The sequence below is a fragment of the Aethina tumida genome, chromosome 6, assembly GCF_024364675.1.
Source record: "Aethina tumida isolate Nest 87 chromosome 6, icAetTumi1.1, whole genome shotgun sequence".
NCBI classification, from domain to species: Eukaryota; Metazoa; Arthropoda; class Insecta; order Coleoptera; family Nitidulidae; genus Aethina; species Aethina tumida.
The window spans coordinates 17,035,183-17,049,272 of NC_065440.1; the positions used below are offsets into that span (position 1 = coordinate 17,035,183).

Consider the following 14,090-nt stretch of genomic DNA (forward strand, 5'->3'; position numbering starts at 1 on the left):
TGTTTCTCACACATAATAGTCTTCTCCTTTATCTTCTAGATTATTTTTCTAAAGGAAGAAAAAAGCATTGTGGGAAAATAAAACTAAAATTCCAGAAGGAAGATGATGAGCTCCTCTTACTCTTATGAATTCAACGGAAGGACAAGCAGTGTATCATCTTCTAAAATTGTTTATCTTAGCTGTATATCATCTAATTTAGCACTTAAGAGCTGGTTATGAAGAAGCCAGATTTATAAGATCTGAACAAATAATAAACTGGCAAATTAAAAGGTTGAAGACTTCTTGTTGCTATCTTGTTAAACTCTAGAATTTATTGCCATAATTTAGAAGGAAGGTTCTAGATTGATGAAGATTTTATTCTTTGATCATCTTTCTCACACATAATACTGTTTTCCTTTATCTTCTTGATTATTTTTCTAAAGGAAAAAGAAAGCATTGTGGGAAAATAAAACTAAAATTCCAGAAGGAAGATGATGAAGCTCCTGCTTACTCTTATGATAATAATAATAATGGAAGGACAAGCAGAGTATCTTCTAAAATTGTATATCCTAACTGTGTATCATCTTATTTAACATTTAAGTTATTTATAAGTTCTATGAAGTCTGTAAATTATATAAATCACATAAATTTTATAAATGAACTATATACGTTATGCAGACTGAATAAATTCTACAAATTCTATAACACATATATTTTTTTTAACTGCTCGATTATTATTATAATAATATTATATTATCAGTTGCACACGTTAACTATTTGATTACATGTGATTACATTGTTGTAATTAACGTCAATAGGTCTAATAAATAGTTGCTAACGTTTATTCACAAACGTTGCGTGCGACATTACATTGTTATTAAAGTGTTGTTCATATTTTAATATTTAATAACACAATTTTATACTCCGCATTGACATTTTCGTCTGGGAAACGTGCCCAAACACGTTTTACATTGTCTCCGAAGGCGAAATGATTTATTTTAAATTTGATGTGCGTGTGACGTCAGCTCCTCGTAAATCTCTTAAGGTTGGTAGGAAGTGTCGCAAGGCGGCAGTTTTGAAATCGGTAAATCAACTTCAAAAGACCACAACTGACTGAGGCGGAGAACCGCACGCGTAATTTTAATTAGGAATTAAAACGGTTCGTTCTCTTCCTGGAAACGGGCGACGCAATAAATTAATCGGCTATTGAAGTTATTAAGAGATTTTAGCGATTTCTAATTTTACGCTCAATTGATGGTGTTGCATTCAGCACCGGAAAAACGGTGACACGAACGGATGGGCTTTATCGGATGGCAACTCGTGCATAAACGTTTTTATTGCGAAAAATCGACGCATCTCATTTTTTTTTTAAATTATTCATTAATGAGTAACTGATAATTACTCACTTTGTAAAATATAAGTTCAATAAACTTTATTGAGTTTATAATAAAATAATGTTCTGTGAACTCTATAATTTCTAGAAAGTTTATAAACTCCATAACAGTTTATAAATTAAGCTATAAAAAATCTACAGACTGAATAAATGCCATAATTTGGACAAACCAGTTCAACAAACTATAAATTATGTGAGTTCTGTAAAGTCTATAAGCTCTGTAAGTTCTCTAAATTGTATAAATTCAATAATTTGGACAAACCAGTTCAGCAAACTATAAATTCTGTATGTTCTGTAAATTTTCTAAATTGTATAAATTCTATAAATAAACTCTGTATGTTCTATAGACTGAATACATTCTATAATTTGGACAAACCAGTTCAATAAACTATGAATTTTATGAGTCCTATAAAGTCTATAAGGTGTGTAAATTTTCTAAATTGTATACATTCCATAATTTGGACAAACCAGTTCAACACATTATAAATTCTGTATGTTCTGTAAATTTTCTAAATTGTATAAATTCTATAAATGAGCTCTGTATGTTCTATAGACTGAATAAATTCTATAATTTGGACAAACCAATTCAACAAACTATAAATTCTGTGAGTTCTATAAAGTCTGTAAGCTTTGTAAGTTCTCTTAATTGTATAAATTCCATAATTTGAACAAACCAATTCAACAAACTATAAATTCTGTATGTTCTGTAAATTTTATAAATTGTATAAATTCTATAAATGAACTCTGTATGTTCTATAGACTGAATAAATTCTATAATTTGGACAAACCAGTTCAACAAACTATAAATTCTGTGAGTTCTATAAAGTCTATAAGGTCTGTAAGTTCTCTAAATTGTGTAAATTCCATTATTTGGACAAACCAGTTCAACAAACTATAAATTCTGTATGTTCTGTAAATTTTCTAAATTGTTTAAATTTTATAAATGAACTCTGTATGTTCTATAGACTGAATAAATTCTATATTTTAGACAAATCAGTTCAATAAACTATAAATTCTGTGAGTTCTATAAAATCTATAAGCTGTGTAAGTTCTCTAAATTGCATAAATTCCATATTTTGGACAAACCAGTTTAACAAACTATAAATTCTGTATGTTACATAAAGTCTCTAAGTTCTGTAAGTTTTCTAAATTGTATAAATTCTTTAAATGACGTCTGTACGTTCTACAGACCGAATAAATTCTATAATGTAGACACACTATTCAATAAATTCTATAAATTCTGTGAATTTTCTAAAGTGTATAAGCTCTGTAAGTTTTCTAAAGTGTATAAAAATCTATAAATGAGTTCTGTAAGTTCCACAGAGAAACTGATAATTACACACTTTCTAAAATAAAAGTTCTAGAAAGCATATAAATTCCATAAATTATCTAAATTTTATGAATAAATTCAATTTTATAAGTTCTTTAATTTCTAAAAAATTCCTTAAATGAGTTCTAGAAAGTCTATAAGTTCTGTAAATTTCATAAATTATAAAAACTCGTAAATTATGAGAGTTCTATGAATTTTCTATAATTTTGTGTTGAACATTCTAAGAAATTTATTGTAGGATCAATATTTGAGTTGTCATAAATCCTCAACAATAATTTGTTTAATTTTTATCTGAGTATTTACAGCAGTTACTTCGGTGTTTGTAGTTTGACAAAATTGCACTGTAAATTTATTTTAAAGATGTAATTACGTAATTTTCGTAAAATTTATGGTAATTTCTGAAATTTACTTATTTTGTAATATTACAATTTTGCACTAAAACATGTGTAGTTTGAATTATGCAAAACATTATCTGTGTAATTTCGGGGATTTTTTACATTTAACAGTTTAATGTCTTAATTTTGCGATAATATTGCAAATTTACTAATTATATCTGTTCGTGAACAACAGTTATTATGTCGTTAAATTTAACAGCCCACTTTTTTTATTTTTGTTTTTTTTTACTATTACATAAAGTTATAAGAAACTTTTAATTTTTTAATACATGTTTTATTGTATATTTTTTTAAAAAATACTATTTTTTGATGAAGGTTTTTAATTGTCCATAAAAAATCTTAAAAGACATTGATAATTTTTAAAAATCTTTATATTTAATATTACATTTTGTTATTGATTTTTTATACACGTTTTACTATATATATTTTTAAAAAATACTAATTTTTATTGAAGGATTTTAATTATTCCTATAAAATCTTAAAAATTAAATTGAATTAATAATTTTTTAATCATTTTTTCAAAAGTTCAAAGATTTTTTAATTTTTTTATTAAATATTTCATCAAAAACAAAATTTATATAAATGAAAGTTTATTTACATGATAATAAATAAAGTAAACTTGTTAAATTAAATATTTGACACATTTTGATTAGTCCTCCAACATTATTAATTACTTTCTTGGATCGATAAATTAATTTGCACAAAACACAACTTAAAATCACCATTTAGAAATGAGATCGAGATTCTGCGTTAACAGATGACCAAATAATTCCTAATGTTATTAAATAATAACCTGTTCACGAGTTTCTGCACATTTTTCAACCCACATTAATCACGTCCATTTCGAAACTTGAGCAAACATCACACAAAGGAATTATTAACGAAAATATTTACGTTTCGCCGTTTTCGAACGTGATCCGGCGTCTTAAAAACAACAAACCTTCACCGATGATTAATGTTAATATTTTCAATTTTAACGTACGGTACAAAGGAATAACAGCGTCTCACCTACATACATACATACATATCACCGTTAATGGTCCACAAAAAGCGTCTCACTCCAGTTTAGAGCGGACGCAAAGGTAAAAAATTCGAGTGATCATAAATCGGGGGGCCCCGGAGTGCGTGGTGGCTCATTGTTTTCGTTTACGTAACGTGATTTTCCGATGGTGCCCATCGGCCCACGCGGCACACACGTCGCGGTCTTATCTTCGGAATCGCTCTCTCTCTCTCTCTTTGCTTAATTATTTCCCTCGGTATTATTTATGGAGTGCGGGGGCCCTATCTGGACCGGGCTTTGGTGGAGACGATGCGTATTAATCGTGGATGTTTACGGCCGTGTTCCGCGGTGCATATAAGACCGAAAACAAATTCTTCGGGGACGGCACGATCAATTTTAGTTTCGACACGGTGCTTAGACGGTCCGTGATTTGTCACCGGAAAAATAACATTGGGCCTGGCTTGATATTTGTGAAGGCGTTTCACTGAGAAAATACTGTTACTTTAAATGCTGTTTGTTTTGTGTGCTTAATTAGTGGTAATTAATCACTAACGAATCTAATTGGACAAGGATGTGTTTGTGTGGATTTGCATATTTTTAAATTTTGATATATTATCTCCTGATACAAAATTTAACAATTAAAATAGTTTTATAACTTGTTTAGACAGCTAAAATAATAAGATAATTAATTAATTTTTATAAATAGAACTTAATAAACAAAAATCTCTTTTATATTTTTGAAATTATTTGATTTTTTATTATAATTTTTACTCATTTTTTTATAGAAAATTGTAATTTTTTAATAAATTGTCAGTAATTTTTTTAATTAATATAAAAATATTGAGGGGTTTCACTTTTATAGTTCCAAATATTTTTATTTTTTAATGTGTATTTATAATAATATTAATAAAAAGTTAAAATTTTCATAAACAGTTTAAATATTACAAGTTTATTTATTAATAATAAAATAAAAAAATAAGTTTTTTAATATAAGAAAAAAATGTTAAATGTACTTAAATGTAAATATTATTTTACTTGTTTAATAAAAATATTTATATATTTTAATTTAATATTATTTGAAAATTATTTTTTCTTTACTTTTTCTTCATATCTTTAAAAAGTCTTTAAATTAAAATAATCCAAATTTATAGATTCCTCAATAAGATACTATAAATACTTTTTCTTGTTTCCACTATATATTTTATTTAATAGAATTTTTTATTGTTTTATTATTTTTTCCATTATCCAACTGCAAGATTCATTTTTTTCCACCCCCTCAGTATTTTACTATCGGCATTTCCGATTTATAATTTTTACTCATTTTTTTATAGAAAATTGTCATTTTTTAATAAATTGTCCGTAATTTTTTTAATTAATGTAAAAATATTGAGGAGTTTCACTTTTATAGTTCCAAATATTTTTATTTTTTATGTATATTTATAATAATATTAATAAAAAGTTAAAATTTTCATAAACAATTTAAATATTACAAGTTTATTTATTAATAATAAAATAAAAAAATAAGTTTTTTAATATAAGAAAAAAATGTTAAATGTACTTAAATATAAATATTATTTCACTTGTTTAATAAAAATATTTATATATTTTAATTTAATATTATTTGAAAATTATTTTTTCTTTAATTTTTCTTCATATCTTTAAAAAGTCTTTAAATTAAAATAATCCAAATTTATAGATTCCTCAATAAGATACTATAAATACTTTTTCTTGTTTCCACTATATATTTTATTTAATAGAATTTTTTATTGTTTTATTATTTTTTCTATTATCCAACTGCAAAATTCATTTTTATCCACCCCCTCAGTATTTTACTATCGGCATTTCCGATTTATAATTTTTACTCATTTTTTTATAGAAAATTGTAATTTTTTAATAAATTATCCGTAATTTTTTTAATTAATATAAAAATATTGAGGTGTTTCACTTTTATAGTTCCAAATATTTTCATTTTTTAATGTATATTTATAATAATATTAATAAAAAGTTAAAATTTTCATAAACAGTTTAAATATTACAAGTTTATTTATTAATAATAAAATAAAATAATAAGTTTTTTAATATAAGAAAAAAATGTTAAATGTACTTAAATATAAATATTATTTCACTTGTTTAATAAAAATATTTATATATTTTAATTTAATATTATTTGAAAATTATTTTTTCTTTAATTTTTCTTCATATCTTTAAAAAGTCTTTGAATTAATATAATCCAAATTTATAGATTTCTCAATAAGTTGATATTGTTTCCACTATATATTTTATTTAATAGAATTTTTTATTGTTTTATTATTTTTTCTATTATCCAACTGCAAGATTCATTTTTATCCACCCCCTCAGTATTTTACTATCGGCATTTCCGATTTAATTCCGGAACCATAAAATCATTTATTGCCTTTTCGGATCAACGTCCACTCGACAAGAGTCCCGGATTCCGCAACAACGGCTTCAAGAACCAACCCCTCCCTGCTGACGGGCACCTCCCGATCTCCCGTCTTGTCAGCACGACCCCGCCACTCCCGCCGGGACGCTCTTCCGCATTGTCCCGTCGAACGAATAAATAAATCATCCCGGTAACTTAATATACATACCGTATACGTGTCCGGGGGGCCGTGCGGGGGGAGCAGGTAGCGGCGGCGGCGGAGGCGTCGCCGCCACTCTCGCAGCCGGGAAGTTCAAAGGAGGAGAGCGAGAGCGAGGGGGCTTTGCGAAATTGTGCGGCTTGGAACAAGTCCCTGGGGCATTTCGCCGAATCGATACACACAGGTTTGCCGACGCATCGGCGCGCCGCCACCCCCCGAAACTTCGCACTTTCGGCGGGGGGAGCGTTCCTTTGCCGTTGCCCGTCGACGTCGTTGCAGCGATGTTTTCTTAACCGGAATTTAATTGGTATTTGTGCACGTTGCGGACCGGCGTCCGGGGGTGAAGGGTTGCTTTTGTCCTTAATTGGGACGAGGTGGTGAGTTTTGTTGGTCGCAGTGCGTTTGCGATTGTTTTCCGGTCGTTTTGGCCCGGGTGGGGGGTTAACGATGAGTTTTGTTGCTTCTGGAGAAAGTTTTGAGTACATAAGTCTTTATGTGGGTTGACAGAATTGCAGTTTAAAAGTACTTAAAGGCGTAATTGTAAATTGAAATTTATCTGAAAGCTTCTTAAAAACTTTTGCTTCTAATATATTTATTTACAGACGATTAAAAATTAAATTAAACTAACATAAACTACTTTATAAAATAATAAAAAACTAAATGAGAATGTTAAAAAGTCGAATTAAATATTTCCAACATTAAATTTGATGTCCCAACTTGGACTGCACTCGAAGAACAAATACCTCTGTAAACCGCTGAAACAAAGCCGCAGCCGCAGCCGAAGCTGTCAACGTTACATCTCGAGTGCGGACGCTCAAGATTACGAAGAGACCGTTTACACAGGCCGTCCTAAGTGCCGGATTAAAACCGACAATGGGAACAATAAAGATATCGATGGCTTCGGCAAACAGCTTTTGGCATTTTCGAAATCGATTTCAAACGGTCGCCGACGTCGCCGCCGCCGCCAGCGCCGTTTGTTTAGGCACACGCGAAACGACTTGTAAACTACGTGTGTGTTTGCACAGGAAAAAACCAGTTTTTCGGCCGCTTCCGGGACTTTTGTGTGTGTGTGCCGTCTTCGATCGTCCGTCAATTAAATGTTAATTTTGCGGTCCGGCGTAACCTTTGACCCGTCCGTGCGACGGGGACGTATAAATTACCCGAAAATAATTCAGGACGCCGTCTCCAAATCGCGTCCGAATGTTTCAGCCGGGGCATCAATAATATATGGGCCTTTGACGCCGTCCGAGTGGCTGAAGGAAATTCATGAGGCAAAACGTCGTGAAAAAGTTTGTTGAGGCGATTTTTTATTCATAGTTCTTTTCATTATGGATGTTGCGAGATGTTTAGCCGGGGACTGAGAGTCCCCGGTGGGGTGTCGACTGCTTTTTGTTACGAACGTCGGATTGGCTATTAATATGTAATTCGGGAATCAATTTAATAAGGCCCTGGTGTTCGTGAGTGATTGATGGTGATTTCTGTTTGGCGATACTCGAAAAATTGCCTGAGATAATAACAATCTTGATTCTGGTATATATTATTCTAGAAAAAAATTAGTAGTTACCCGTTCCAACATTTAATTTTGTTCAAGTTTTGTAAAACCTACAGGAAAAGAAATTATTCAATCAAATAAAAAAATCAAATTTCAGGTTCAATTAAATATAAAAAAGATCAAATAAGAACAAAATTAATACAAAACATATTAATATCATAAAATTATTAATATTATAAAAAAATCCATTTTTTATTTATAAATTTTTATTAAATTTATTAAAATTATTTATGATGGTTTTCAAATTTAATTTTAAATATAAAAAATATTAATTAGGAAAAAATTATTCAAAAAATCCTTTTTTAATTGATAAATTTTCATTAAATTTAGTAAAATTACCTACGAGGGTTTTGAATTGTAATTTTAACTATAAAAAAATATCAAATAAGAACAAAATTAATACAAAATATATTAATAAAGTGATATTATAAAAAATCCATTTTTTATTTATAAAATAAATTTTTAAAATTATTTATGAGGGTTTTCAAATTTAAATTTAAATATAAAAAATATTAATTATGAACAAAATTATTCGAAAAATCCTTTTTTAATTTACAAATTTTCATTAAATTATTTACGAGGGTTTTTAATTATAATTTTAAATATAAAAAATATCAAATAAGAACAAAATTAATATAAAAAAATATAGTAATAAAGTGATATTATAAAAAAATCCATTTTTTATTTATAAATTTTCGTTAAATTTAATAAAATTATTTATGAGGATTTTCAAATTTAATTTTAAATATAAAAAATATTAGTTAAGAACAAAATTATTCGAAAAATCCTTTTTTAATTTACAAATTTTCATTAAGTTTCATTAAATTATTTACGAGGGTTTTTAATTATAATTTTAAATATAAAAAATATCAAATAAGAACAAAATTAATTTAAAAAAATATATTAATAAAGTGATATTATAAAAAATCCATTTTTTATTTATAAATTTTCGTTAAATTTATTAAAATTATTTATGAGGATTTTCAAATTTAATTTTAAATATAAAAAATATTAGTTAAGAACAAAATTATTCGAAAAATACTTTTTTAATTTACAAATTTTCATTAAATTTAGTAAAATTATTTACGAGGGTTTTTAATTATAATTTTAAATATAAAAAATATCAAATAAGAACAAAATTAATATAAAAAAATATATTAATAAAGTGATATTATAAAAAATCCATTTTTTATTTATAAATTTTCGTTAAATTTATTAAAATTATTTATGAGGATTTTCAAATTTAATTTTAAATATAAAAAATATTAATTAAAAACAAAATTATTCAAAAATCCTTTTTTAATTTAAAATTTTTCATTAAATTTAGTAAATTATTTACGAGGGTTTTTAATTATTATTTTAAATATAAAATATATCAAATAAGAACAAAATTAATACAAAATATATTAATAAAGTGATATTATAAAAAAATCCATTTCTTATTTATAAATTTTCATTAAATTTTTAAAATTATTTGTGAAGGTTTTCAAATTTAATTTTAAATATAAAAAATTCAAATAAGAACAAAATTAATATAAAATATATTATTAAAGTGATATTATAAAAAAATTCATTTGTTATAAATAAATTGTCATCAAGTTTTTAATATTATTTATGAGGATTTTCAATTTTAATTTCAAACATAAAAAATATCAATATAAGATCAAAATTTATTTAAAATATATTATTAACATACAAAAAATTTTTATAATATTTATTAATTTTTTTAAATAATTATATTAATTTCAGTATACAGTATTTCAGTATTCAAAAAAGTGTCTTAAATTTAATTATGTTCAGTAAATTTTTAATTTTAAACATGAAAATGTTCTTAATATAAATTTGGTTCAATCTTAAGTCACAGTCAATCAAATAAATTTAAAATTATTGATTTTTTATGTGTATTTATCAAATCTTACTATTAAATTTTACAAATAATTTAAAATATGAGTTTGTTGTCTTATCAACTATTGGAGTCTCTTATAATTTTATTTAATTATTATATTATTGATTACATCATATTTTTCAATCATTTAAAATATTTAAAATTAATTTCGGTGTCATTGCCATTGTTGCTAAAAAATCAGTTTGTAGTTTGATCTCATAAACTACCAAGAGTGATATTTATTAACATTAACCATGTTAAACATCAACCTTAACATTTCAAAACCGTCACTCCGAATCAGCCGAGTGAACTCCTGAAATCACCGGACACATCCACTTGATGGGGACGTGCCATTGATGAAAAAACCCGCCAGAAACATCCGAGAAACCATAAAAGCAATCGTTCACGTAATGTATGCATAAGTTTCCCGGTATCGACACATTATCTGTTAATTAACACCTATTAATTAGCATGCGCGCGACCTTGGAAGACCATCTAGGATGTTAATCTCCATCGCTCAACAACAATCGCGATTAGATCCTGCGTTTCTCTCTTGTTTTGCCCCGAAAAAAATCACATTAGATTTTTCCAATTTCACGGCCCGGTTGGTCGCAAAGTCGGAGGAATTCGACGGCAAACCGCAGCTTCTTCGTCCGGACGTTAGACAACCGTTGTATGTGCGGTCAAAAAAATTAATTTATCCCCGTTTTGTGCGCAGGAAATTAGTCATCTCGGCGGTAATTATACGTAATTACGTTGCGAGAAGGTAAATATGCGGTGAGACGGAGAAAAATGCACCTATTTAATCATAAATACGGCCTGATCTGATAAATAATTGTTCTGCGGGCGTGCAAAACGTGGTGGAGGCTGTTACGGTTAAATGGAACGGGGATTTTTATTGATTATCGATATTAGCTATTTAAATTAATCAATCATAAATACACACATTAAATTTCAACAATCATTTCATAAAATATGTGAAGTTTTAGTGGATTATTTCCTTATTTTTAGCATGAAAGAACTAAAACCCTAAAATTAAATTATTTCTTACGTTAATTATTTTTAATAATCTCAATTTTATTAATTAATTAATACACTATTACACAAATTAAACATGAAAATCAACTTTCAGGTAAATCCAATATAAAAATAGCTAAATTTCTTGTTAATTAAATAGTAATTAAATTATTTCTTACGTTAATTATTTTTATTATTCTCAGTTTTGAATTATTAATTAATTGGTACACGATTGCACAAATTAAACATTCAAAAATCAACTTTTCAGGTAAATCCAACATTAAATTTCAATACTAATTTCATAAAACATGTAAAGTTTTTAGAGACTTTTTCCTTATTTTCAGCATGAAAGGACTAAAATCCAAAACTACAAAAAATAATTTAGCTAAATTTCTGGTTAATTAAATTGTAATTAAATTATTTCTTACGTTAATTATTCTTATTATTCTCATTTATTATTTATTAATTAATTAATACACAATTACACACATTAAATATTCAAAAATCAACTTTTTAGGTAAATCCAACATTAAATTTCAACACTAATTTCATAAAATATGTAAAGTTTTTAGTAAATTTTTTCTTTATTTTTAGCATGAAAGGACTAAAATCTAAAACTTAAAAAATCAATTTATGTAAATTTCTGGTTAATTAAATTGTAATTAAATTATTTCTTACGTTAATTATTTTTATTATTCTCAATTTTGATTTCTTAATTAATGAATATACAATTGCACAATTAAACATTCAAAAATCAACTTTTCAGTCAAATACAACTAAAAAATAATTAAATTACAATAAAAAAATGCCAAATTGTTAATTTATTTCATTTGGATTTTTTAGTAAAATCGTTCTCGCACAAAATAAATATTCCACCGGAAAAATTAACCATTCGTTATTCCTGGGGCACTGTTACGGTTAAATGGAACGCAGATTTTTTCGTTAATTATCGAAAGCGCATTTTACGTATGCGTTCGGTCGCGTAATTGCGGCAGTACTTTTTATTTTTCGGATTGTTGTGCAACGTAACAAAAGGTGTCAATGAGGCTTGTTAGCCGGAGTTTTGGCGGAGAGGCGGTTTCTCGTTGTTCCCGGCTTGTGGGCGAACGTAATAAATCATCGACAAATGAGCGGATTTCATCTTGAGCGAGGCGTTGCTGTGTAATTTTTTTTTCTTTCTAATTAACTATAATATGTCGATGGAAAAATTCGTACGATTTTGATTAACTGCCTCACGTTTTTTTTCCTTGTTTTATTGCCGGTGGAAAAAATGTTTAAACTTAATTTTTTTAGTTACAAATTTAGGAAATTATTTAAACTGGTTAAAAATGTAGATTTTAAAAGATAATTTGAAATTTAAATGTATTTTATTGACGTCTAATTTTATAAATATTGAAGTTTTGGCGATTTGTGAGGTTAAAAATAGATTCCAAATTGAAGGTTGATTTGGGAACATTAATAATAAACATTTTATACTTGAGTGAATTTATTGAATGTGACAGAAAAATATTGATGTTAATTATAATTTAATTATTATATCCTGGATAATTTTAATTAAATTTACATATAAATTAAACTTACACACTGATATATCTGTTACATATATAAAATCTGCAACTGAAAAGTTAATTACAACTTATTTAATTATATGGTGCAGTGTCCTTTTTAATTTTAAAATATCCTCTTCAAAAAATTATTAATTTAATTAATTTTAACATTTATTTCCAACATAAACTTTTTCAACAAAATAGATTTTGTCAATTAAATTCAAATTTAAATATATAAATTTTTGCTTTAAATTTTATTTTTTGTATTAAAAAATCCTGATTTTGCCATGATACATTTTTAAAATTGACTAATTTCAGATAATTGAATTTAAATTTGCCTCAGAATGATTAAAAAATTCATGTAATTTATTTATTTCATATATTAAATATGTAAAACATTTTCAAAAATAAATAAATAAATTTTGTAATTTTATTTTTGCCTTAAATATTTATATATATTTTTGTTGTGTTAAAAAATATTGAATTTTGTTTGATACATTTTTAAAATTGACTAATTTCAGATAATTAAATTTAATTTTGATTCAGAATTAATACAAAAAAAAATATTCTATTATTTCGTATATTAAATATGTAAAACATTTTCAAAAATAAATAAATAAACTATCAATTAATACATTAATAATTTTTAAAATATTAAACAATTTTAGAGTTATTTAAGGATTATTTTTAATTAAATTGAATTTACATTTGTATAAAATAAATATTTAATTATTATTAATTTATTTAAATTTTGTCATAATATTTAAAATTTTATATAATTTATTTATTGCACAAATTAAATATTCAAAATAGTTATTGTTTTAATTAAAATAATTAATTTTATTTATATACAATAATTCATATTTTAAAAATATTAATATGTAAATAATCCCAATAATTTTATTCTACTATTTTATATAAATTTATGTTTGGAATATTTATTAAAATTTGTTTAAATATTTATGTTTTTACATAATATCTTAAGAAAAATATTTTTTTACTACGTTTAACCTAAATAATAATACATTTATGTATATTACATGGATGTTTAAATGCCTCAAATAACATTTTTTAATTTTCTTATGTTAATTGATTTTTGCACTATTAAATAAATTATTTTATAATTACAATAATTACAAAAATAATTAAATAATAATGAAAATTAGAAATTGACGTCAATTATTTTTAATATAATATTAATATTATGTACAAAAAACTATATTTTGTTAAAAGTTTACGTGAATTAATTATTATTTATTTGTTTCAGTTGTCCTCTTGGATACGACTGGGGAAGCCAGCTTGGACTGGACGAGGTATCCATACGGACCGCAAGCTAACACCCCAGGGGTAAGTACACAGTTTATAATAATTCGCCCGCAAAACACCCCCAAA

The 14,090-nt window shown here is 25.9% G+C and overlaps 1 protein-coding gene across 7 annotated transcripts in view; it reads left to right on the forward strand.

Annotated features, from left to right (window-relative positions):
• Positions 1-14,090, forward strand: part of LOC109605200 (ephrin type-B receptor 1-B) — a 212,247-nt gene that overhangs the window by 157,541 nt on the left and 40,616 nt on the right. For all 7 annotated transcript variants that reach the window (XM_049968363.1, XM_049968364.1, XM_049968367.1 and 4 more), the window contains one exon: positions 13,966-14,045. In XM_049968363.1, coding sequence (XP_049824320.1) covers positions 13,966-14,045 — 80 coding nt within the window. The remainder of the gene's footprint in view (positions 1-13,965; positions 14,046-14,090) is intronic.